This window comes from Terrapene carolina, unplaced genomic scaffold, assembly GCF_002925995.2.
Source record: "Terrapene carolina triunguis isolate 2854851 unplaced genomic scaffold, T_m_triunguis-2.0 Scaffold97, whole genome shotgun sequence".
Lineage (NCBI taxonomy): Eukaryota > Metazoa > Chordata > Testudines > Emydidae > Terrapene > Terrapene triunguis.
Genome location: NW_020664448.1, coordinates 1064006 through 1088884, shown reverse-complemented (window position 1 = coordinate 1088884; position 24879 = coordinate 1064006). Strand labels below are relative to the sequence as shown.

General features: G+C 52.1%; 1 protein-coding gene across 1 annotated transcript in view; it reads left to right on the top strand.

Annotated features, from left to right (window-relative positions):
* The window catches only part of ARHGEF17 (Rho guanine nucleotide exchange factor 17), a 241481-nt gene that overhangs the window by 145826 nt on the left and 70776 nt on the right, over positions 1–24879 (top strand). Inside the window, exon 2 of the mRNA XM_026651700.1 lies at positions 24120–24197. Coding sequence (XP_026507485.1) covers positions 24120–24197 — 78 coding nt within the window. The remainder of the gene's footprint in view (positions 1–24119; positions 24198–24879) is intronic.

Sequence of the window (24879 nt, the reverse complement as noted above, 5' to 3'; positions counted from 1 at the left end):
CGATTTACAGGTATGTGTGTAGCGATTTACAGGGGTGTGTGTGGGGGTAGCGATTTACAGGTATGTGTGTGACGATTTACAGGGGGGTTGTAGCGATATAGAGGGGTATAGTGATTTACGGGGGTAGCGATTTACGGGGGGGGCTGTGTAGCAATTTACAGGTGTGTGTAGCGATTTACAGGGGATGTAGTGATTGACAGGGTATGTGTGTGTAGCGATATATGGGGGAGTAACATATATGTTACAATATGTAGTGATTGACAGGGTGTGTGTGGGTATATGTGTGTGGTGATTTACAGGGGTGTGGTGGGTGTATGAGAGAGACACATGATTGTTAAGAGGTCTGGGTTCTTTTCCCAGAAAGAAATACCTGTAAATAAATATGATGAGCAGACAAGGTGGAGAGCTGCACTTAGGAGCTATTTCTTCGTACATCCGTGCAATTCTGCAGCCCCCCTTGCTCTTAGAGGGTGCTGTGTATGTTACAGAGCTTAGTACACGCAGAGATTCTCGCCCACGTTCCATCGGTGCTCCGCCACTATTAGTCTAATGGGTCTGCCCTGCAAGGACCCTGAGATGCTGAAGAGGGACGAAATGAGAGGCATATGTGGTGTGTGTGGTGGGGTCCATTCAGAGCTGCGCTGCATGTGGAGCCCAGCCTGGCATTGTTTTGTGTGCGTGGCATGCAGGGCGCAGTGCTCTTTGGACGCTGCGCTGCCGATGTGTCAGACGCTCTAGCTCAAACAGAGATTGTTTCGGGGAAGCGCTATGGCCCGTGTGAGAAAGGAGGTCAGGTGCCTTCTGGCCTTGGAGTCTATGAATCTGTCACAACGCTTGCCCTGCAGATGATTTGGAGACTGGCCTTGGGGAGGAGGTGGCAGGGTGCGATCCCAAAGCAGCGTGTCTGGCCCCGTTCCTCACGTATCCCTTGACTCCTATAGCCGTCAGCTGTTCTGCAGCTGTGTCCCTCAAGCTGCTATTGTTGATATGGTCTCCCCAGTGCGCTAGGTGCTGTCCAAACCGATCGGGAGACAAAGGGCCAGTAATTCAGCCTAGCTCCGTTGATCTGAGAATGCACCAACGCCAGCGGACAGTCTGGCCCACAGCCCTGCTCCGAAGAGCTTATAGTCTGAGTGATAATAAGCAAACCAGGGGTGGGGGCCAAGCCCCAGACCGGGGTCAGAGCAAAGACTGGTTCCCTGGAGGCTGCACATTTTGTCTTGGTTGTTGTGTGTCTCTCAACTATCCCTGACTCCTGTCCTGTGGTGGCGCCGAGGAACCCCAGTCAGGAATCAGGGCCCTGTCGCGCCAGGTGCTGTACAGTCCCAGAACTCTTTGGTCCCTGCCCCAAAGAGTTTCCAGTGTAAGTGTAATCTCTGCCTGGAGAGGACGAGTTGGCTAATTTCCTGTAGGTGTCGGGGAAGGGGTCTTGAGCAGGGATCCCAGTGATGAGAGGGGCGTGGCCTGGTGTGTCACCTCAGAAAGACCATGCATGCCTAGGGTCGGGGTGGAAGAAGCACAGAGAGAGTGCGTGGTGTGGAAAGAGCCAGGGGCCCAGATTCTCAGTTGCTCTGTTCCTGGGGCTTGGAAAGGGACAGAGGTTGGGAGCAAACGTTGCCATAAGCCACTGTTGGCCATGTTGTGGGGCTGTGCAGGGCCCTGTTCCACCCCACGGGAGTTAGAACCAGCTGTCTGGGTTTGGTCGAGGACATTGGCCATAAACCAGAGAGGATGAAGCCGCTGTATACAAGGCAGTCAGATGCCACGGTGATGGGCAGGGAGTAAGAGGCCGAGCAGAGTAGAACAGAGTCCAGAGGTGACTGTGGGAACCTGCCCTGGGTTAGAGCCACCACCCCCCAGCACAGAAGTCAGGAGACTCTCGGGGCAGGAAGCCCTGACATACTCCTGGGCTGCACTCACGGAGCCTCACAGCTCAGAATCGGGCCCTGTATGTTTGCAGATGGAGTCAGGGAGGGAGGGGGCCACTTCGGTCCCCCTAACTTCAGCGGGGGCAGAGGCAAGGCTGCCAGGGTGGCATGCCTGACCCACAACCTCAGGAGCAGCCCAAGGGGAAGGAGGGCAGAGTAGAGATGGTCGACCCTGTGCAAACTGGGGCACCATTAGGCCGAGGCCATGAGCCCAGTGCCCTTGGCAGGCCTGTGATGTCGGGTGGGGGTGTAGATCCCTGTTACGGAGCCTCAGCCTTGCTGAATTTACTGTTCAGCCTGGCAGAGGACTGGGCAGGCAGTGCCCATCCATGGCAGGGGCTGTGCACTCCTCCATGCCCGTCTGAGGGGAGCAGTGCATGGTGGTTTGCAGGAACAGGGCAACCTTAGACGAGATCCGTTCGGATGCAGCACATAATTAATCCGAGACACAGGGACTCGCGGCTGGGGTCCCGGGATGTGATTGCAGTTAGTAGCCATGTGGGGGGTTAAAAAGCATTGTGTTTCTAGGAACATCTCTGCACTGGCTCTCCCTAGGCTGAGATGACAAGAGACGCGGCCAGGAGCTGCTCATTCGATGTGGCCACTAGAAACACTACCCCTGTGGTATAGTAACGCACAGAGATGTGCATTGTGGGAATTTCCTCTGGAGCATCAGAATTAGCCATTGCTGGAGACAGGATACTGACCTGCCTGGACCTTGCTGTGGTCTAGTTTGGCAAATCCTAGCTCTGTTTGAGCTGTGGGTGCCTTTCCCTCTCCTGCACATCTAATCAATGGGCCGAGAGAGCTAGGGGGTCAGCATGTGGTTCGGAGCCAGGACTTAGAATCATAGATTCCACAGCCTCCCTTGGACGTCCGGACTTTAACTACCCTGAGAGTTAGGAATTTTTTCCTAATAACTAACCCAAGTCTCCCTTGTTGCAGATTTAGCCCATTATTTCTTGTCCTATCTTCAGGGGTCATGGAGAACAATTGATCCCCATCCTCTCTATAACACCCCTTAACAGAATCAAAGACTATTATCAGTCTTCTTTTCTCAAGACTAAATTTGCCCAGTTTTTTAAGCTTTCCTCATAGGTCAGATTTTCAAAATCTTTGATCCCTTTTGCTGCTTTTCTCTGGACTCGCTCCAATTTACCCCCCTCTTTTCTAAAGGGCGGTGCTCAGAACTGGACACAATATCCACCTGGACACACCAGCGCCAAATAGAGCGAGAAAGTTCCCAGCCGTGTTGGATGTACGGCAGTCCTGTTAATACACCCCAGAGTGAGATTAGCCTTTTTCACAACTGCATCACCCTGTTGACTCAATCTGTGATCCATTATAACCCCCAGCAGGACCACTGCCTAGCCAGTTAGTCCCCTTTTTGTAGTTGTGCATTTGATTTTTCCTTCCTAAGGGCAGGTCTGCACTTAAAACACTGCATCGCTGCAGCTGCGCCAATCTCGCGCTTAAGTGGAGATGCTCCTATGCCAACGGGGTACCCCGCGAGGCGGTACCTGTGCCTTCGACATATACCGATCTTAACCCTCTGTGTGGACAGCACTAACGACGTTGTTCAGGGGTGTGGAATTTTCATTGGGTCCCGAGCTAGCTAAAATGAAAGCTAGCTTAGATTTACAGCTGCTACAGTCGTGCCTCTGAGTGCAGTGTAGACAAACTGAGCTACAGAGACCAAGCCCGCTCCTCCCACGAACGCTTGCATCCTCTGGCAGTGCGAAAGCAGGGCTGAGCCTAAATGGAGCGCACTCTTTCTGCAGAGAGCAGCCGCCTGCCGAGAACGCAACGGCTGCTGCGTGCCAGTGACTGAATCGCAGCGGCTAGAACCCTCAATCAGCTGGTCTGTGTCTCCGGGGCCGCTGCAGGATTGTTCCTTCTGGTGTGATTTCCTAGGGCTTCATCCTGTCTCGTTTTAAATGATTCGAGCAATGGAGCATCCTCCGTTCCCCCTGAAACGGGACAATGTTCTGACCTTCCATACAGCAGTGCAGGACTGCCCAGAATTGAGATCGCTGCATGAATTTATGAAGGGCCACTGCTCTCCTCCATCAATCTCTAGTGTACGTAGCCCATCAGTAAAGCAGGGCCAGAACCCGCTCTTACTGGAGTCAGTGGTGGAACGCCTGTGGGAGCAGGATCAGCCCCCATAGTTAGTACTTTTCCATGGAATAATACTCTGCAAGGCAAGAATGACTTATTTATAGCCTGCTACAGACATAGGTGAAAAGATGCTACAGGCTGGTCTTGGCCAATCAGCTTATTTCCTTTATAGGTTCAGGAAATCTGTCTGCTCTGAGTAATGTAACTGAGGAACGGGAGGGGCGGAGCGAGGGGAAGGGCTAGTGAATCCCTGTCAGCCCCTTATGCATACCCATTGCAATCAGTAGGAAAGCAACCCCCTCCACATTGGCTCTGCGATTCCCGCGTCCCTGCCCCATCCCCAGATTTTCTTCCAGTCCCCAGTGCATTTGCAGCTGCGTGTTTCTATGCACTGCTTGCAGCCTGGCTGGTTTTTTTTTGCAGAGGTCTTCCTGTTTGTATGTTCAGAAGCCAGGGCCATGGGGCTTAATGCGTGGGGGTTAGCGCAGGTATAGGTGTTGGTTAAGGGAGTTTGTGCTGTGCCTTCCGACCAGCTGGGCTTAAATTCAGACTCCAGAGCCATCATGAACTCACTCCTGTACATGTACACCCAGGCCTGCTGTGTTAACCTGGTATGGGTGCAGCACTGCCGTCTACTGGACAGAATCAGAACGGCTCGACTGTGTGTCATAAGCCCTGTACAGCTAACAGTGTTGCCTTTCGTTCAAGGGCTCGAGTTGCTTACAGAGCAGGCGGAACTGGGGTTTGTCCCTGCTGTTGCCCTGGGAGCTGATTGTCCTTGTGTAGGTCAGCGAGACCTGTGCTGAGCGGATAGAAAATGAGACCAAATCACAGTGGAATCTCAGGCTCTGGGAAGTGCCTAGTGGCTATTGTGTGCCATGTAATGGCATCTATGGAGTCCTAGGCCCATCCCCATTCATTCAAACCTACACGCAGGGTCAAACCCTCCTGTGGGCTACGCTGCTGTACCCCCGCTGCTCACAGTGGAGTAGTTGAGACGGGAATTGGGCGCAAGTACTGTGGGCTCTCGACTCCCTGGCACTGTGGCATTCCCCCTGCTAAGCTTTTCCCCTTTTAAAGTTTAGGTGCTGTATGGGGTGGGATCGTGCTGTCTATTTCTCCCCGTGGGCCGAATCCTGAAATCCCTCCTTGGTTTTTACTTGGGAAAAACTCAGACTTTGCCTGAGCATTTGGCCCTGTGCTTAGGTAACGTCAGTCGCTCCCGATGCAAAGCATGTCTGGTTCGCCCCGATGTCGCGGGGAGGGGCGGCTTAGCCACGTGTGCAGCGGCAATGGTCACACGCACGTTAACACTTTTGTGTTGCTATTTATGCCCCGCGTCGCGCCAGTTTTCCTGATTGCGAAATTGCCTTTTGGGGGTGAGTCCCCGACACCTTGGAATTCCCTAGCGCGGGGGACGCTGGCCCCTGTAGCTCATGCGATCTCTTGCAGATTGATGGTGATTTGTCTCTGAAGCAGTAACCAGTGGCTGTGGTAGGAGTTGGTTGCTAGTCTTGTTTTCACGCAGACTGCCTCCTCTCTCCAGTCCCTCCTCTCCCCCGGCAGGCAAGCTTAACACAGGGCAGGGCCTAAGCTCCCAAAGAGCCCTCAGACGGAAGGGAGTTTTGATTATTACCCAGCAGGGCTGTGTTTGAACTGGTGACCTAGAAGTGACAGATTGATCAGTAGCCCGTTGCTTACCAATTCCATGAGCTTTCCTTCTCTTTTTTCGTTAGGGTGACCATCCGTCCTGTTTTTAAAGGGACAGTCCCGTTTTTGGGGACTTTTTCTTATATAGGCGCCTATTACCCCCCACCCCCACAGTTGCTATCTGGTAACCCTATTATTAGTGGGTCTGTCGCTAGCATTTTGCTCTTGGATGGTGTGTGCCATATGAAAGCATCTAGCGAAGTGAAGCAAATGTGATTAAAATATACATTATCATTATTTTTTCATGCATTCCCCGCCTGCGTGCTGGCTTGTCTAAGAATTATTTACCCCAGGCTGCTTTCAGGATTGGCAGCTGTCATGTGATAGCGTGTGGATGGCTCAGTGGGCAGAGGAGAGAGGGCTTCCTTTTGAAAAGCAGGGTAGAAGTGTGGGTAGGTGGTGGTTGTTTTTTAACCCTTCGGATCCTGTGTTGGATGGAAGTTTGGGAGCCGTCGGGTGTCAGATTGCATCCTCGTCCCTGTGGGTGATGTACCCTGATGGAGGTGTGGCAGAGGAGCACACATCTGCTAAGCAGGCTCTGGCCAGTCAGTGTCTGCAGGGAAGGAATTCCAAGGAAGCATCCAGGGTGCTGCAGGAAGTGGCACTGGTCATATCGGGAGACTCTTTCCATTAGCTTCAGTGGCAGTTAGATCAGGCCCTTCATAAGTAGCCATCTTCCCTCTGGGTCATCGCTGACCTCAGAGCTTCAGCATTGTGCAGGGGGGCCCGTCCTGCTGAGGTGTCATCTTTTGGCTCCGATGTGAAACTGAACTGTTGTGAAGGGTAGATACCGCTGTTGTGGTTGGCACTATTCCTCCCCAGAGGTGGCTGCATTTGGGAGGTGGGGGAAGTGGATGCCCAGTTCCTATTCACCTCTAGCGGAATGGAATAGACCCCTCGGTGCATAGAACGCCCAACGGGAGGTGCTGAGCGGCCTCTGCTCCTAGTGAGGACAGTAGGAGTGACCGACATCCCATAGCAGGCTCGGGCCTATTGTTTGTCATGCTGTGAGGCACTTTGTGGCTTGGGCCTGGGGCTGCAGAACTCGAGCTGTGGCTGAACCAGTCCGCTGAAAGCTCACCAGGCTGCCTGGGACGCACACAGGGTCCGCATGAGGACGGGCGCGTTGCTTAGAAAACGGAAAGATTGCTGGGTGTCGTGGGGGGAGGGGGGACTCCTGCTAGCACCGCTGGCGTCTCCACCCGTTTCATTGCAGCACTGCTGTTAGGAAGCCTCTGTGTTCTGGATATGTAATTTGCCAAGGAGCTGCCGGCACAGCTGGGTTGCCGAGACATCTCTCGGACCCCTCCGGAGAGATCAGCATGACAGCTGTGTGGGGGCAGCTTATCTTGTATCTGCTTCCTCTGAACATCTGGTACCGGCCGTTGTCAGAGGCAGGATACTGGACTGGATGGACTATGGGTCTGTTGTGGTCTGGCTGTCCCTGTGCTCATTGGTGAACTGGCCACAGCAAGCATGAAATTCAATAGAGACAAGTGCAACATAGTTCACTGTGAGGAAGGAAAAATCAAACGCCCAACTACAAAATGGGGGGCAGCCGGCTAGGCAGCAATGTCCTGCTGAAAAGAAGCTGGGGTTAGAGCGGCTCATGGCTTGAACATGAGTCAACAGGGTGATGCTGTTGTGAAAAAGGCTAATCTCATTCTGGGGTGTGTTAACAGGAGTGTCGTATGTAAGACGTGGGAGGTAATTGTCTCGCTCTACTCGGCACTGGTGAGGCCTCAGCCAGGGGTGAAAGCAATATTCAACTCTTACCAGTACGGGGGCCTGGCTCCGGGCCCCCAGAAGGGGCGGGGCCTCAGGCGGAAGGGGCGGGGCTGCGGGTCAGCCTCCCCCAGCCAGCCCATCCACGCTGCCTGGCCTGCACCGCCCGGGGCTCTAGTGGCGATTTAAAGGGCCGGGGGCTCCGGCCGCTGCCGCGGCTGCACTTTAAGGAGGGTCCTTTGCCACAGCAGCGCTTTAACGTCGCTGCCCCTCCCCCGCCGTCGGCTGGGTACGGGCCCGTACTGGCTTCTTACTAGTACGCCGTACCAGCCCGTACCGGCCCACTTTCACCCCTGGCCTCAGCTGGCATACAGTGTCCAGTTCTGGGTGCTACACTTTAGGAAAGAGGTGGATAAATTGGAGAAAGTCAAGAGGAGAGCAACAAAAATGATCAAAGGTTTAGAAAACCTGGTCGCCGAGGTAAAGTTTTAAAACATTGGGCAAGTTTAGTCTTGAGAAAAGAAGGCTGAAGGGGGGATCTGATAACAGTCTTCAAATCTGTTAAGGGCTTTTAAAAAGAGGCTGGGGATCAATTGTTCTCCTTGTCCACTGAAAATAGGACAAGAAGTAATCAATTTAATCTGCAACCTGGGAGACTTAGGTTAGATACTAGGAAAAACTTTCCAACTCTAGGGATAGTTAAGCTCTGAAATTGGCAACCAAGGGAGGTTGTGGAATCCCCATCACTGGAGGTTTTTAAAGAACAGGCTGGACAACTCCCCGTCAGGGATCCTCTAGGTTTGCTTGGTCCTGCTTCAGTGCAGGGGGCCGGACTAGATGACCTCTCAAGGTCTAGGCCAGCCTGCCATTTCTGTGTTCCTACGATCATGCTATTCTGCAGCACTCGGGAGGGAAGTGCCTCCTCTTACGGCGCTTTCCCATCACTGATCACTGCAGCAGCAGGGCGTCATTGGCACATCCCCGTCAGGTTCCAGCACGGACGTGCCCGAGTGTCTGCAGACACATGTTGCTTCTCTTCCGCTTTGGAGCCTTTCTGGAAACTCAGTCTTTTAATGAGAGGCAGAGGAGCTTCTGTCAGGGCTCTGCACGGGGCCGAGTGGAGATAGAAATGTCTCGCTGGCATTACCCCCTCAGTGGGGGAGTGTGAAGGGCTTGGTGGCCTTTACCCAGACAGGGACCAAAAGGCAGTGTGGGCCGATGGATAGAGTGAATGGCTGTGAGTCAGGAGGCCTGAGTTCTCGTCTCCCCTCTGTCCCGGCCTTGCTGCCTGACGCTGGGCAGGTCGGTTCGCCTCTGCTTCAAAGTGTTTTGCACTTTCATCTGAAGCCTCCAGTGCTGGAGACAAGATACCGGACAAGATTGATCTCAGAGCTGATCCAGTCTGACTGTCCCTCTCCATCTCAATTTCCCCCATCTTGGAAGACAGGGCTCTTGAGGAGAGAGTGCTTTGAGCTCTCTGGATGAGAAGCCCGACATCAGGGGTAACTCTCCCTCTTTTGCAAACCTGCCTGCACAGATCCCTGTTTAGCACACGCAGGGCACGTACCTAGCCCCAGGCATTTGCCACTGGGAAACGGCCCATGCAGACGTCCTTGTGTTAGTGCTAAGGCCGCCCCCCCCGTACTGGGAATCAGGCCCCAAATGTCCTGCTAGCCGTGCTCCAGCAGCCAAACCGATCCCAGGGTCTGTGTTTGCTCGCCCTAGTCATGAACACACAGCGCTCACCATGGCTAGGATACAGGCAGTGGGAAGGGGGGACCAGTCGACCTTGCCCCCTTGTAGGACGTAAAGCAACACCGAGCCATTCTACAGCAGCTGCCAAGTGCCGCCCTCAAGCGCGTGAATTGAGCCTGTGAGGTTGGTCGTCATCCTCATTTATACAGGGAGGGAACTGAGACACGGGGGATGCGCAAAAGATCGTGGCAGAGGTAGGGCTGCGCTCCAGGTCTCCCGAGAGCCCTGTGCCTTAGCCACAAGAACATCCGTCCCCCGCGCTAGGAGTGGGCAGTCACTATGCGTTTGCACTGAGGGCTGGTCTATACTTACCCGTTAGTTCGACGGCTGGAAATCGAACTTCCGGGTTCGATTTATCGCGTCTGGTCTGGACGCGATAAATCGATCCCGGAAGTGCTCGCCGTCGACTGCGGTACTCCAGCTCAGCGAGAGGAGTACCGCGGAGTCGACGGGGAGCCTGCCTGCCGCGTGTGGACCGCGTCTGAACCGCGGTAAGTTCGAACTAAGGTATGTCGACTTCAGCTACGTTATTCACGTAGCTGAAGTTGCGTACCTTAGATCGAATTGGGGTGTTCGTGTAGACCAGGCCTAAGACGCGGCCTAGGACAATTTAGGTGCAAGGGATTCACGTTATTGCCCCTTCTGCCTTACCAGGGCCACTGGGATTGGGCTGCTCCTTCTCGCTGACTTCTTTGGCCCCTCGTGGGCTAGGCTGGAGAAAGGTCCTTCCTGGTTCAGGGACCCCAACTCTTGTACTTGCTCTGTGCATCCACCTGCATCCCACACACCCCTGCTTCCTTCAGGGCTCAGCCGGTTGCCTTTCTGTTCTCCTTCCTCTCAAGATGATTTCCCCTCCCGTCCTTGGCAGCTCGTCCGTGTTGGGTTGGCTTTCCTGTCAGCCGCTTCCAGCATGCGTTTGGTCAGAGTCGCCGGCTGCTTTCCTCCAGAGAGCGTGTTTGAAGTCTCGGCAGTGTCCCCGCTGCGTGCGGGGTTAATAGCAGAAAAGGCTCTCGGAAGGCGTTGTTCATCTCCAGGCAAACGGGATAAGACGTGTGTGCAGGTTTCCTAGGATTCTTCTCAATTCTCCAGCGGGCCAGATCCCGCGCTGGTGGAGCCGCGTTGGCGGCAGTGGAACGATGCCGATTGACCCCAGCTGAGGATCAGTGAAACTCCGGAAGTTAAACTCAGTTTCTTTACACTGAACTTCTCCCTTCCTCCAGTGCGGCCTGATCTGGGGAGAATCTGCTGGCTGGGTCGGCACGTGCAGTAGCTCTCCAAGCCCCCAGTGCCACAGACACACACACACCTGCTCACCTCGCTCCCACTGATCTCCGCACTCACGGTAACAAGGTCAGCCATGTGCGAGGCTGTGTCTACACGACAGCCGCTACCGTGGCACAGCTGCAGCGCTGCGGCTCCACCACCACTGCAGAGCCCTAGTGTAGACACTTCCTGTGTCAATGGAAGGGGGTTTTCCCTCGGTATAGTTAATCCACCTCTCTCAGAGGTGGTAGCTGGATCGACAGACCTGGCTGCATCTGCAGTGCGGGGGAGGTCAACCTACCGATGGCGCTCAGAGCCCGAAATTTTTCACAGCCCTGAGCGATGTAGCGAGGTTGATCTAAAGGCCTAGGCGTTTGCAGGGTCGAGGCCAAACCTGCATGGGCTACTTGTGTCAGCATGTCTTGACATCCCGTGTAGAATTGCCTTTGCTTCTTCCCCTAATTTATCAGTGTTGATAAATGCAAAATAATGCACACTGAAAACCATCATCCCAACTATACATAGAAAATGATGGGGTGTAAATTAGCTGTTACCACTCAAGAAACTGATCTTGGAGTCATTGTGGAGAGTTCTCTGAAAACATCCACTCAATGTGCAGCGGCCGTCAAAAAACCTAACAGAATGTTGGAAATCATCAGAAAAGGGACAGATAATAAGACAGAACATATCATATTGCCTCTATATAAATCCCTGGCACGCCCACATCTTGAATACTGCGTGCAGATGTGGTCGCCCTATGTCAAAAAAGATATACTGAAATTTGAAAAAGTTCAGAAAAGGGCAACCAAAATGATTAGGGGTATGGAAAAGTTTCCATATGAGGAGAGATTAATAAGACTGGGACTTTTCAGCATGGAAAAGAGACGACTAAGGGGGGATATGATAGAGGTCTAGAAAATCATAACTGGTGTGAAGAAAGTAAATGAGGAAGTGTTATTTACTCCTTCTCATAACACAAGAACTAGGGGTTACCAAATGAAATTAATAGGCAGCAGGTTTACAACAAACCAAAGGAAGTATTTCTTCACACAACGCACAGTCAACCTGTGGAACTCCTCGCCAGAGGATGTTGTGAAGGCCAAGACTATAACAGGGTTCAAAAAAGAACTAGATAAATTCATGGAGGATAGGTCCATCAATGGCTATTAGCCAGGATGGGCAGGGATGGTGTCCCTAGCCTCTGTTTGCCAGAAGCTGGGAATTGGCGACAGGGGATGGATCACTTGATGATTACCTGTTCTGTTCATTCCCTCTGGGGCACCTGGCATTGGCCTCTGTCGGAAGATAGGATACTAGGCTAGCTGGACCTTTGGTCTGACCCAGTATGGCTGTTCTTATGTTCCCCTCTGAGACGTCCCGGGAGGGTGCCCACCTGAGATCTCCGTTATAATGGAGGGGAGTGGGGCGGTCAGTTTGCCATCACTTTCTCCTGTGTACTTGAAATACTGGCGGCAGTAGCAGGGATCTGCAATGTTGATCACTGTTACCTGTCAGACCTTTTCCTTCTTGCCCTTCCCCCTGCTCTGGATCCCTGATCTGAGCATCTGCAGCATCGCCTGGGCTGCTCTGAGCCCCCACCCCTGTAAGCCCCGGAAGCCAATGACGTTCTCCGGAAGACAAGCACTGAGGTCTCCCCTGCCCCTTGCAGAACTGCGGTTCTAATGGGGTGAGTAGCAGAGAGTTGTGTGCCTGCTAGATGCCATGTGGCTTTTCCGTGTGGTCAGGTACCTGGGCACTGGGGTAGGGGGCATTAGAAATGCAGGTAGCTGAATAGACAGGCTTGGTGGGTGGGTGAACAGACGTTCAGAATAATCCCGTCCCCCTAACGCCGTTTCCAGGAGCTGCCTTCCTGGAATCTGCAGTTTCCCCTTTGTGCTGCTACCGATCTCCTGGGGCTCTTCAGATCTCCTGGGGGGCATTGGTTCCTTTGGCCATCCCTGTAAACCCCTTGCCATGATGACATCTCTCCCTTCCTGAGTGCTTCATGGCAGCCCCGGGCGCCCTCGGTGCATTGGCTGCAGCTTTGCAAGGCTGCTTGCCTCTGGTTTTCCCTTCTCTAGTGTTTGACTCTGAAGGAGACCGAGGCGCTGGACCGAGATCCCTTGATGACTAGGTGGCTGGGCTGGGCCTTTGAGAAGGCCAGCGTATGTCTTCTGTGCCTCTGGCACCCAGTGGCAGAGAGAGACCCTCCAGGCCGGGCAAGCACTGATGGCCCTGCGTGTCCCGAGCAGAGATCTAAGACCAGTGGGCGATCTGAACTGAATAACATGGGGACATGGGGCCCAGCCCTGAGCGAGGGCCGGGGGCAACGCGAGAGCTGCAGGAATAGCCGCTGGGGGCGGGCTGTCTCAGATGCTCCTTGGAGGCACAGTCCCCGCCTGGCTTCCCCGGTGCTCCAGGGGAACAGCGATTTGCTGCTAGCTTGTCCCCTCCTTCCCCAGCCTGCACCAGTTACCTGCCCACCTGCTCCCAAGGGAGTAGCAAGTGTGCTGCACTTATCGTTGATCCCAGGTTGGGGTACCCCACACAGGAGTATCGGGGGTGGGGGGAGATTCTTCCTCCCCTGTGTGGGCATGCAGCCCATCGTAACGATAGGCCCAATCCCGAGCGCCTCACTGAGCCCTCACCCAGGCCAGGCTCCCTGTGAGCGTGGGGGGTGGGGGGTGAGCTGTCCAGACACAAGCGCAGGTGGTAGGCAAGCAGCCTGCGGTGGCCGAGATCCTCGCTGCTCTGCCAGAGACCCGCAGGGCCGATTGCTGCTGCAGCTCGGGCTGTGTGTGTGGGTTGGAGAACAGCCGCGGGGCTGACTCACGTGGCTGGCCTGGAGCAGCAGCAGCACCTCTTAAAATGAACACTTAGATTAGTCCTCGGCATGTAATTAATCCAATAATTACATCAGATTAGCCCAGTGGTGTGTTTAGAAGCTTTTAATTGATAATTAAGGAGGGAGGCCCGTGAACAGGCACCGGGTAGGAGTCGGAACTACGCTCTCCCACTGGCGAGCTCTCGGTAGGGGTTTGCCGGCGCCGCGGGAGGCATTCCATTGCTGATGTTCTGGAGTGTACCCTGCTGCGGGGCTGTAACTTTCCAGCAAGGTAGGGAGAATCGGATTGGAATAAATGACTCATCAGGTAGGACTTTTCCCTTTGCGTGAGGACTTACCCCTGCCCGGTGGGGCGTCAGGGGTCACTGTGCTGCAGGAGGTGTTGTTTTCTCTGATGAATACAGACCATGGGGCCATGTTTGATCATTAAAGACCCCTGAACCTGTTGGGAAGAGCAGAGGTGTGAGTTCTTTGTGTCTCAGCCACCTTTCAGCTTGGATATTTACAGTCTGTCAATTAGTCTCTATATTTCCCCTGTCAGTGAAATGGACACAACATCCTCAGGCCCGGATGAGTACGGCACTCAAGCATATGCTTAAAATTAAGCTTCTGGTTAAGTGCTTTGCTGAGTCGGGGCCATAAACAGCTGCTGCATTCCTCCCCAGAGGTGGCTGCATTAAAGTGGTGGGCCAAGCCTAAGAAAAGAGCTGGGCTTTTTGCAGCGTGCCCTGAAGATCAACAGATCTGGGGTATTTCTGATCCTGGATGCAATGAATTCCAAATTCTCCGGGAAAACACCCTGCCAGAAGCCCCCTCTGTTAAATCAAGGGAGATGCAGCTCCGCTGGCTCTGCAGATGCAGCTGGGGCCGTACATATGGCATAGCAGGGGGGAGTAGGTGTCACAAAGAGGGGGAATCTAAGGCCTTTTAGGGCTCCCTAGGTCACCAACCACACCTTGGACTCCATTGGGAACCTGCAGGCAGCCAGTGCCAAGCAGGGAGTACTAGGGTCATGTGCTCCTAATGAGAAACCCCATTTGCCCAAATAGCTGCAGATCCCCAGTCGATTTCCAGTGCACCCCCATGGAGAGCGCATTGCAGCAGCGTAATGTGGAAGGGGCAAAGGCGTGGATGGGGGTAGCAAGGTCGGTGTGGCCAGAAACAAAGGGGGAAAATCCTGGCCCGGTCACGGCTGGTGTGTGATTGTCTTACAGCAGCTGGGGATCCAGCAAGGCCCTGGGTTGAGTAACAAATGGCTGAGAAGTGTCTCAGCGAAAGGGAGAGGTGTAATCCGGCCCGTGACTCATTGCCGAAGTACGGCCCAGGGCTGAGCCCAGCCTGTAGCGTTCTGCCGCCTACCTTGGTCTGCCTTTATCTTTAGAACGGAGGTCAAGGCCGCAGTTCCAAGCTTGACGTGTGATTCCCCATCTTGACGTGTGATTCCCCTCACGTGTGATTCCCCATCTTGACCCGGATCCAGATGGACTCTCCCGTGCTGGCATCTCTAATCTCCGCCAGCCCCGTTGCCGTAAGGAATATCAAGGCTGCTGCAGCGTGCTGTGTGGAATTCGAATCGGGGTGCCCTGTTGGCTCGTGCCCGGCAGGCAGTGCCTCCCGGCTTTAGGCAAAGCTTGGGTGACTCCAGCCTGTGAAAAGGGGCTTGTTGCAAACCTGTGAGGGGGGGGGAACACCTGCTGTTACCCACTGCCTGCTTCTTTCGGAGGCATTTAATCAGTGCAGTGGGCCCCTCCCGCCTGCTGGTGTGGCTCTAAGTGCCTGCTGGGCACATCAAAGCTCCTTGGAGCTTTCTTTGGCAGGAGCCATTTCACTTTCCCATTTATTTGCACTGTCGCTAAATCCCCACACAGCCAACGCCAGCATGGGAGGGAGCAAGGTGCTGCTGCTCTGATGCCCTCCAGCCTCACGCTTACGCACATGGGCCTCTGCCCTCTGATCAGCAAACCCCTCTTTCCCCATCCCGCACCAGCACTGTCACAAGGGCTGAAGTGCTGATGTTTGAGTGCTTTGTGTACAGGTCTGGCCTGGTCGCAGCCCGTGGTACGGGAAGCTGGGAATACCGGAGGGGCAATGACTCCCCATGGGCCAAAGTGGGTAGAAGTTGGAGGAAGGAGGTGAAATGAAATGAACGAGAATTTGGGAGTGAATCTCGGGGTGAACTAGGGACGGGTGGAATAGGCTCTCGGGGGAAGCAACGACCGTCCCATGGCTCAAATGGAGCTATGACCATTTACACCAACTGATTTGCCCCCATCGGACTTTAATTCTGATCTCGCGCCAGTGTAAACTTGGCATCCTTCCAGGAAGTCAGCAGAGTTGCCCGGATGTGAAACTGGCGTGAAATGAGCATTGGTGTCTCAATTTCTTGCTGCAAAAGGATGACTAGAAAGAGCACTTCTGTGCTGAGCCGGGCTATTTAAAAGTTTCTGGTGGCTTTGGGGTTTTTTTTTAATGTGCGAATAGCAGGGCACTCAGGAGCCGAAAGAAGAAATAGGTTGAAAGTGTCGCGGGGCCATTTCCTCAAATTCAAACTTCCTATGCAGTCATTTTAAGTGAATAATGGCTACGTTGCTGCTGCTTCCTTTCTGCAGCCATTATCAGGTGGTGCCTTCTCTGCCACGTGCGGCTCTCTCTGTTTGCTGCTAGCACCATTCGTCATCCTAAGCTCAGATGTGTGCAGCACTGACTTGACAGCCTCGCTCTGACAAATTTGGTACAGCTGAGAAGAGATCAGGCATAAGGGTGGAGACAAGCAGTGTCTGAGAAGGGATCAGTGGGGGCAGCCTTCACAAAGAAGGTCAGAATCATTATTATTATTTTTTACACATAGGGAAACTGAGACACATAAAGGTGCAGTGACTGGCCCAAGGTCATCCAGTAGATTGGGGAATAGAACCCAGGTCTCCGAGAGTCCCAGGTCAGTGTTCTGTCCATTAGGACGTGCTGCCTCCCCTGTAAGAGCCTCTAGATGTTTCCTGAGTGTAAAGAATGGCATGACAAAGTCCTGAGGCGCTGGAGCGAGGGAGACACAAGGGGGACCCCAAAGGAGAGTATGGGTTGGAGCGTAGGAACATAGGACTGGAAGGGACCTCATGGGTTCAGTCCCCTGCTATCACAGGCATCCCCGTCATATAATCCCAGTCATACACTTACCAAGCTCCATCTCACACGAAGTGAGGTTTGTGGAGCAGTGGCTGTCCAGCTTTCGAAGGGAATAATCCCCTTCCCTGTATGACCCCTTCATCCCCCGGTGCTGTCAAACTGTTTCGTTGTGCAGAACACCAGGAAAGGCGCCCCAGAGCACAGCTTGAGGGGCGTCTCCACAGGGGAAGAGGCAGCAGGATTCTGTGAGAAGCTGCGTGTGTGGGAGGAGGATAGACACAAACCCCCAGACGACACCGAGACTGTTAAGTCTGAGGGACCGAGTGGACAGTGGAGACAGCGGTGGTGATGGACAGGGAAAGGGGAGGGAATGGGGCGGTACCAAGGATGCAGCCTGAGGTCTGGTCTATACTACCCGCCTGAATCGGCGGGTAGAAATCGACCTCTCGGGGATCAATTTATCGTGTCCCGTCGGGACGCGACAATCGATCCCCGAATCGGCGCTCTAACTCCACCAGGGGAGGTGGTAGTAAGCGCCGCCGACAAAAAGCCACAGAAGTCGATTTTGCCGCCGTCCTCACAACGGGGTAGGTCGGCTGTGATACGTCGAATTCAGCTACGCTATTCACGTAGCTGAATTTGCGTATCTTAAATCGTCTCCCCCCTGTAGTGTAGATGTACCCTGACTTTCAGACATGTTGAGCATCTGCAGGTCCTGTTGACTTCAGCTGGGATTGGGGGTGCTCAGCATTCCTGGAGCGGGCTGGAGTGCTGCCGGAGCAGTCCAGAGCATCACTCCAGCGCCTGAAATACCGGACAGAGCTCCAGCGTGGCTCCAGCACTATACCCAGTGCTCCTGCACCACTGCTCCTGGAGATCTGGCACTTCGCTCTGACTCTCCTTAGAGCCCAGCGTGGTTCTGAAGAGGGAAGGAGCCCTAGTCACTGAGGGACTTAACGTATTGTTTCAAATGCTCCACCTGTGCTTGCAGGGGATCCAAAACTGTCCTCACAGCCTTATGGGTAAAACCCCACCACTGCATCACACACTGGAAATCAGGACTCCTGGGTTCTATTCCCCATTCTGCCACTAACCTAGTGTGCCAACTTGAGCAGCCCTCAGAGGACCCAACCCTGTTCACACTGAAGTCAGCGTTGCCTACTTGAATCAGAGTGTGACTGGGTGCTTGGTGCGCTAGCATTCCAATCTGTGAAGTAGGGATAATAGTAACGTCCTCGCACAGAGGGCTGGAGTGAGGCTTAGTAAATGACTGAGCTAATGTGTGCAGATGAGAGGCACTAGAGCAGTACAGCGGGATGATATTGTTATTGTTGCTTTTCATCCTGAGGTATCCTGGACACGTATATCCTGGTGTCCGCTCCCTCTGGACACTAGAAGACTCCACTCTTGATAAAGATACACTTTTGACCCCTCATCTGCTCAGAGTGTCGTAAAGTCTAGGATGATCCATTGCATTTACCTTTACACTGGCTTAAATCAGTGTCTCTTCTGGCAGGAAGGTCCTGCTGGGGGGATGTCTGATAGAGCTTGTGCGTCCGTGGGGGTTTGGAGGCTAGCTGACCTCCCTTACTTTTATTCGATGGAGAGGTCTCTTTACCCAGAGCATTAAGCTGAACAGGGTGGGGGGGGGTTAGCTACAGATGGATCCCAGTCACAGTGGAGCCCGGTCACAGAGAATGCCCCTCATTGGGGAGTATGTTTCTTGACCTCCTGGCTCTTGCTCCAACACGTATCAATGGTACAAAACCTCCTGCCTAGGGAACGGTCCCTCGGCACTGCAGAATATTTTGATTTTTAATGGACACATCTGTAAGCCAAGCCGCCGCCATCTGTTCCAGCCTCTGATTTAAGATTCCAAAATTCTTCCTCATCATACAAGGAGCGAGCCGGATACAGTGGGGAATTAAAGAGGCCTTGCCAAGAATTTGTCTTGGGGCTAAGTTGCCAGAGTTTGGGATGCAAGCCGAGCTGGTTTCTGACAGCGACCAGCCAGCTCTGCGGCATCGCAGCCTCCTGGCCCCCCATATGGTGAGGGATCAAGAGGTGTGCGAGTGAAAGGATGGGCAGGAGGGAATAGGAAAGGAGCTGGGGAAATCGCTGTGAATCCGTCATCCCTATAAATGGGTGGAGCATCTGCTTTAAAGTTTGTATAGCCTGGGGTTGTACTGACTTTTCTGCCCCATGCCAGGGGTGTTCCAGGGGCAGCTGCTAGCAAGGGGAGCCCTGCCATCACCACAGGGCCGTAATCCTGATCTCCACTGGAGCCCCCGAGATCCATTGACTTTGGCAGCTAAACCTCCCTGCTCAGGGGAGGCAAACTAATTACCCCCCTCCCCTCATGGGGAATAAGGATGGATAGTTAACTTGTGCTCCTGCTGACTCATTGGCCTTGCAATAAATAGCAGGGCCCAAATTGTTGTAGGGCCTACATAAATACCCAAACCTACTCCAATTGAAATCAGTGGCAGAATTTCTGTCATGAATAACAGGAGCAGGATCGGGCCCACTAACGTGGCTATTATTGTACTGTATCTTTAACGAGCAAGGGCGACAGGGACTTGGCAGTGACACTACATGATGGCACCGAGCTGTTTCTTTTGGGTGCCTGCCCCCCATCATAGAGCACTGCTAGACCATTTCCCTTCTCGTGCTGAGTATTCAATGAATGCAAAAGGTGGGGCCCAGAGAACAATACGCAGATCGAGAGCCTCGTCCAAAGCCCAAGGAAGCCCTGTGACATCCCCCACCCTGAAAGCCCCACGTCTCTGGCACACTCTGCCAGCAGAAGGTGATCTTCTGGGGAAGAAGAGTACTGAGTTCAGTCCTCCAAGGGCTGCCCAGAGGGACTGCCCAAGAGCAGCAGCAATGAGGATTGGTTCTCAGGCAGGAGCCAATCAGGGCTCATCAGGCAAGATAAAAAGGTCTGGCTGCTTCTTCCAGAGGCCAATTCTGGGTGAAGCTGGAACAGGGGAGGAAGGATCTTAACCCAAGAAGCCTGGCCTGCGCCTATCTCTGACTGCACCTTTTGGTTAAGCCAGCAAAGGGCTGTTTTGTGTTTGGGAATTTTGATTTAAGTATCAATTTACAGCTGTGAAATCAGGGCGCACTCACTTCTTGAGACATTTCGTTGGCCCAGGCAAGCCTGTGACATACTATTAGGTGTCTACCCATTGATCTCTGGATCAGGTCTTAATGGGTAATGTCAAAAAACCTAACTTCTCACCTGGTCTATATACATACCCTGAAATCACCTCCCTTCCGAGAAAAGGCTGAGAAAATCAGGACTCAGATCCCATGGGGATGAGTGCTACGGTAAGAACCTAAATACAGCAGAGCAGCTTCACACCATGCCCTAAAGGGTCAACAGACTTGGCCACCATTAGAGCAGGGAGGAGAATGTCCTGCCTCCAGATAACACTCTTTCCGTTCCATTAGTATCTCTGGAGGATATTAAACAGACACTACTAAAATAAGTCATTTTTAAATCAGCAAGTTCAGAGAACTTGCATCCAAGAGTTTTTAAAGAGCTGGGGAGGCTCTTGCTGGACCATTAATGTTGATCTTCAGTAAAACTTGGAGCACTAAGGAAATTCCATAACACTTGAAGAAAGCTAATGTTGTGCCAATTTTTAAAAAAGGTAAATGGGATGATTCGGGTAATTATTGGCCATCAATCCCTGGAAAGATAATGAGATAGCTGATACAGGACTCAATTAATAAAGAATTAAAGGAGGGTAACGTAATTAATGCTAGTCAACAAGGGTTTATGGAAAGCAGATCCTGTCACACTTGATTTTTTTTTTTTTTGGATGAGATGACAAACTTGATTGATAAAGGCAATAGTGTTGACATAATATACTTAGACTTCTGTGGGGCATTTGACTTGGTACCACATGACATTTCAATTTAAAAAACCACAATGATATAAAGTTAACATGGTGCACACATTAAATGGATTAAAAATTGGCTAACGGATAGGTCTCAAAATGTAACTATAAATGGGGAATCGTCATCAAGCTGGTATATTTCCAGTGAAATGGGGGCGTGGTAAATAATGAAGAGAATGAGTCACTGCTTCAGAGCGATCTGGATTGCATGGTAAACTGGGCACAAGCAAAAAAATGTGTTTTAATACAGCGAAGTGTATACAGGATGGGAGACTATACTGGGAAGCAGTGACGCTGAGAAAGATTTTGGAGGCCGTGGAGAATAATCCACTAAACCTGAGATCCAATGTGACGCTGTGGCCAAAAGAGCTAATGTGATCCTAGGATGCATAAACAGGAACCTTGAGTAGAAGATTATTTTACCTCTGTGTTTGACATTGGCGTGACCACTGCTGGAATCCTGTGTCCAGTTCTGGTGCCTACAATGCAAGACAGATGTTGATAAATGGGAGAGGGTTCAGAGAAGAGCCATGGGAATGATTAAAGGGTTAAAAAACCTGCCTTACAGTGATAGAGCTCCTTGAGTCTATCTGTTTAGCTTAACAAATAGAAGGTCCAGGGGTGACTTGATCACAGTCTATAAGTATCTACATGGGACACAAATATTTGATAATGGGCTCTTCAGTCTAGCAGAGAGACGTATAACACGATCCAGTGGCTGGAAGTTGAAGTTAGACCAATTCAGGCTGGAAATAAAGGTACATTTTTGGAAGTGAGAGTAATTAACCATTGAACAGTTACCAAGGGTCGTGGTAGATTTTCCATTATTGACAGTATTTAAATACAGACTGGATGTTTTTCTAAAAACTCTGCTCTAGGAATTATTTTGGGGCAGTTTCATGGCCTGTATTACAGAGGAGGTCACGCTACATGATCACAGTGGTCCCTTGTGGCCTTGGAATTGGCAAATATAATCATCACGATTCATAGAATCATAGAATATCAGGGTTGGAAGGGACCTCAGGAGGTCATCTAGTCCAATCCCGTGCTCAAAGCAGGACCAATCCCCAACTAAATCATCCCAGCCAGGGCTTTGTCAAGCCAGGCCTTAAAAACCTCTAAGGATGGAGATTCCACCACCTCCCTAGGTAACCCATTCCAGTGCTTCACCACCCTCGTAGTGAAATAGTGTTTCCTAATATCCAACCTAGACCCCCCCCACTGCAACTTGAGACCATTGCTTCTTGTTCTGTCATCTGCCACTGCTGAGAACAGCCGAGCTCCATCCTCTTTGGAACCCCCTTTCATTTGTATTTATTATATTTTGTCTTTATTATAATTGATATTTTTAATCATTAGCTGTTATCTGTCAACAATGTGTTCTGCGCTAAATGGGACCCAAATATAAACAGAGTTGCTTAGAAACTATGGGCCCAAAATGCATAATACCTAGGGTAGCACTTAGTACAGTGCAGTAATAACAGGTTAGAAAAGTGATAATAACAAAGTTGTATCCACTTCTACCTTGAATAAGTGTTTTGAGGTTTGGGCTCTAAGAGAGAAAACCAGGTAAGATAAGATGATCTTGTAAGAGGGGAAGCTTAGGGACTGACATTTGGGTTTCCTGGTCTCGCTCTTCTCCCCTGTACTTCATTGCTAAGGTGGATAACACATGCAACGTGGGTTAGTGTGTGTGTGCATGGGGTGGGAGTGAGGGCACATCACAGAAGAAATGGCTTTTGGCGTCTTGATCTGTCCACTAGAGTAGCGAGCAGGCAGTGCTTAAAGAGATGTGGTCTGATTTCTCGGAGGTTTATTCTTTAGTATGTCTGACATCTGTTGGGATTCCTTAGTTCTCTTTTCTCTTCTGTAAGTCACTGCAGCACATGGTTGTGATTTTATAGCTAGCTGGGTTGGTTACAGTGCATGCAGGTTTTTAGGGGGAAACCAAGAAATGGAAAGGCTGAGTAAATATACCAGGAAGGGGCTGACAGCACCATTAAAAGTACAAAGTTTGGTCTATAAAACAACCTACTTGAGTAGGATTTTGCTTGAAGGAGAGGGAGAGTAGTTTAGTGCTGAGAGTAAAGGAATCTGGACTCCTCCTGTCTCTTTTAGCTCTTGCATTGACTCACTATGAAACCTTGAGCAACTCACTTTAACATGATGGTGATAAACATTCCTACCTCCTGGGAGCATGGGAGGGATTGTCTACATGGGGAATTGCTCTGGTTTATTTAACAAAAGGTGTGAATTTAAACCGGTGCAAACCCATGTAGACATTTTTACATCCGTTTAGTTTAAGGCGATTAGGAACAGGTTTGAGCTAAACCAGTAGCCCCTCTTAAACTGAAATCGGAGCGTTCACACAGAGGGTTGCACTGGTTCAACTAACCCAGTTTAATTAAACCAGTGCAAGTCTGTGTGTAACCAAAACCTGAGAATTAATTAACGAGCATGAAACGCTTTGAGATCCCAGGTGGAGGGGTGCTGTAGAAGTGAAGCGCTAACTCTCATTATTTTGGTTTAGACCAGGCTTATTTTGCTGTAGCTTAAGTCAATTAGGAAGAAGTTTAAGATAAACTGAAATAAGCCCCTCTTAAACCAAAATCAGACGATCTCCACAAGGTTTTACACTGGCTCAACTATAAACCAGTTCAGCTAAAGCAGTGCAAGTGTGCATGTGGACAAGGCCTCGGGGCCGCCCCCACCTTCTTCTCTTTCCAGCTGATTCTGGATAGGGTGAACTGTCCCGAGTGTAAGGCTGTGTCTCCCCCCAAGTTGATTAGAGAAAGGGAAAGCAGAATGAGTGATTGTCCTCAGCTTTGTACCTTGTTCCTCATGGCCAATGGCAGCATTTCACACTGAAATGGCACCAGTGCACGTGGCTGCACAAGGCGTCAAGCAGTGGAGAAAACAATACAACCAACAAGAGTTGTGGAAGGAATATCAACCCCCATGCTTGGAGGAAGCTTTCCATGGGGCAGGGTACCCCACCATTGCCTGAGACAGGGCTTCTTCCACTGAAGCTGGTGCTAGTCACGGTCAGAGATGGGCCCCTGGCTAGAGGGACCCCGGGTCTGATCCAGTCTGGCAGGTCCTGTGCTCCTGATCAGGCCCAATGGGCATAGTCACCAGCTGGTAGGGAGCTGGTAGGCTGCTTCTCTTCCGCATTTAAAGGGCCAGTGATGAGACAAGCCTGCAAGGGGAGGTTCCTGGGAAAAGGGGGAGCTTCCATGGTGACTAGGTGGTTGTGGAAAAGACTGCTTGAAGGGGAGGGACATTTGCCATCACCGGGTTTCTCCGGGGGTCGCCCTGGGGTTTGAGGCAGCTGGGTCTTTGTGCTGACACCATATTTCTGTCGGTAAGAGCTGAGCCAGACAGTCTGTGTTCAGTGGCCTAGGCTGCCCAGATGAAGCCCAAAATGGTGGGTTTTGGTGCCGTCCTCTCGCCCATAAACCAAACGTCCTGTGTGCATGTGATGTGCCAGAGGACCTGGCCTTCTGTGGGTTCGGGGGCCTTTGTGTGCCCCCAGCATGCTGACAGTCAGGCCTTTTCTCTCTTGCTGTCTCTGACTGCAAGCCTGGTACTGAAAAAGAATAACATGGAGGGAGTTCTCCTGGGCAGGCGCCTGCGACAAAGACTCCCAGGGGCTGGTTCGGCCGTGGCCCTCCAAGTTCCACGTTGCTTGCAGAGTGCTTGCCATCATCTGGGTTCTCACCATCTCTCTTTCCTTCCCTGCAGGACATGCGGAAACATGTCACCATGACGCTCCTGGATACAGAGCAGTCCTACGTGGAGTCCCTCCGCACCCTGATGCAGGTATTGTGCCGCCGAGGCCCGTGCAGGGGAGGGAAGCGGGGGATCAATCGCACAAACCCATGGACTGCATGCAGAGATTGGAACCTGTGTCCCACATGGGACATCGAGGCTGGGACACAAGACCCATTCCAAAAAACACAGCTCTTTAGCCATCAGTAGTAGTGGGGCTTTTATCATATGCAGGTATTCATCCACTAGAGGGCAGTGCTGCACATAGCTATGGCTCCGAAAGCAGGGTAGTGAGTATGGTACTATCTGGTCTCCTTCCTTTTGCAAATGCTCCTGCTGTCTCCCCTACCTCAAAAGAAGCTGGGCAGGCCGCTTGCTAGACTGGGATTGTCAGTGTCTGTATCATTGTGCTGCAGTAGCGAGCACAGGGCCAAATCCTGCCTTCACGTACAGCTGAGGATGTCACTGGGGCTGCATGGCTGGAATGTGGCCCATAGCCATCTTGGGAGCGGTGATGTCTTAGGTAGCAAGGACCAGTTCCATGGAGGACTTTGACTGTCAAGGCAGAGACCCTGAACTGGCCTCTGTGTTCGGTGGGAGCCTACGGGGAGAGCAGAGCGCTGGGGTGCTGTGCTCACTGCGACCTGTGCCAACATCCTCTTGTCTTGTCTGGGGTTAGCTTTAGCCACTCAACCTTCATGCAGGCACTGAGAAAGCAGGGAGATAGTGCTGC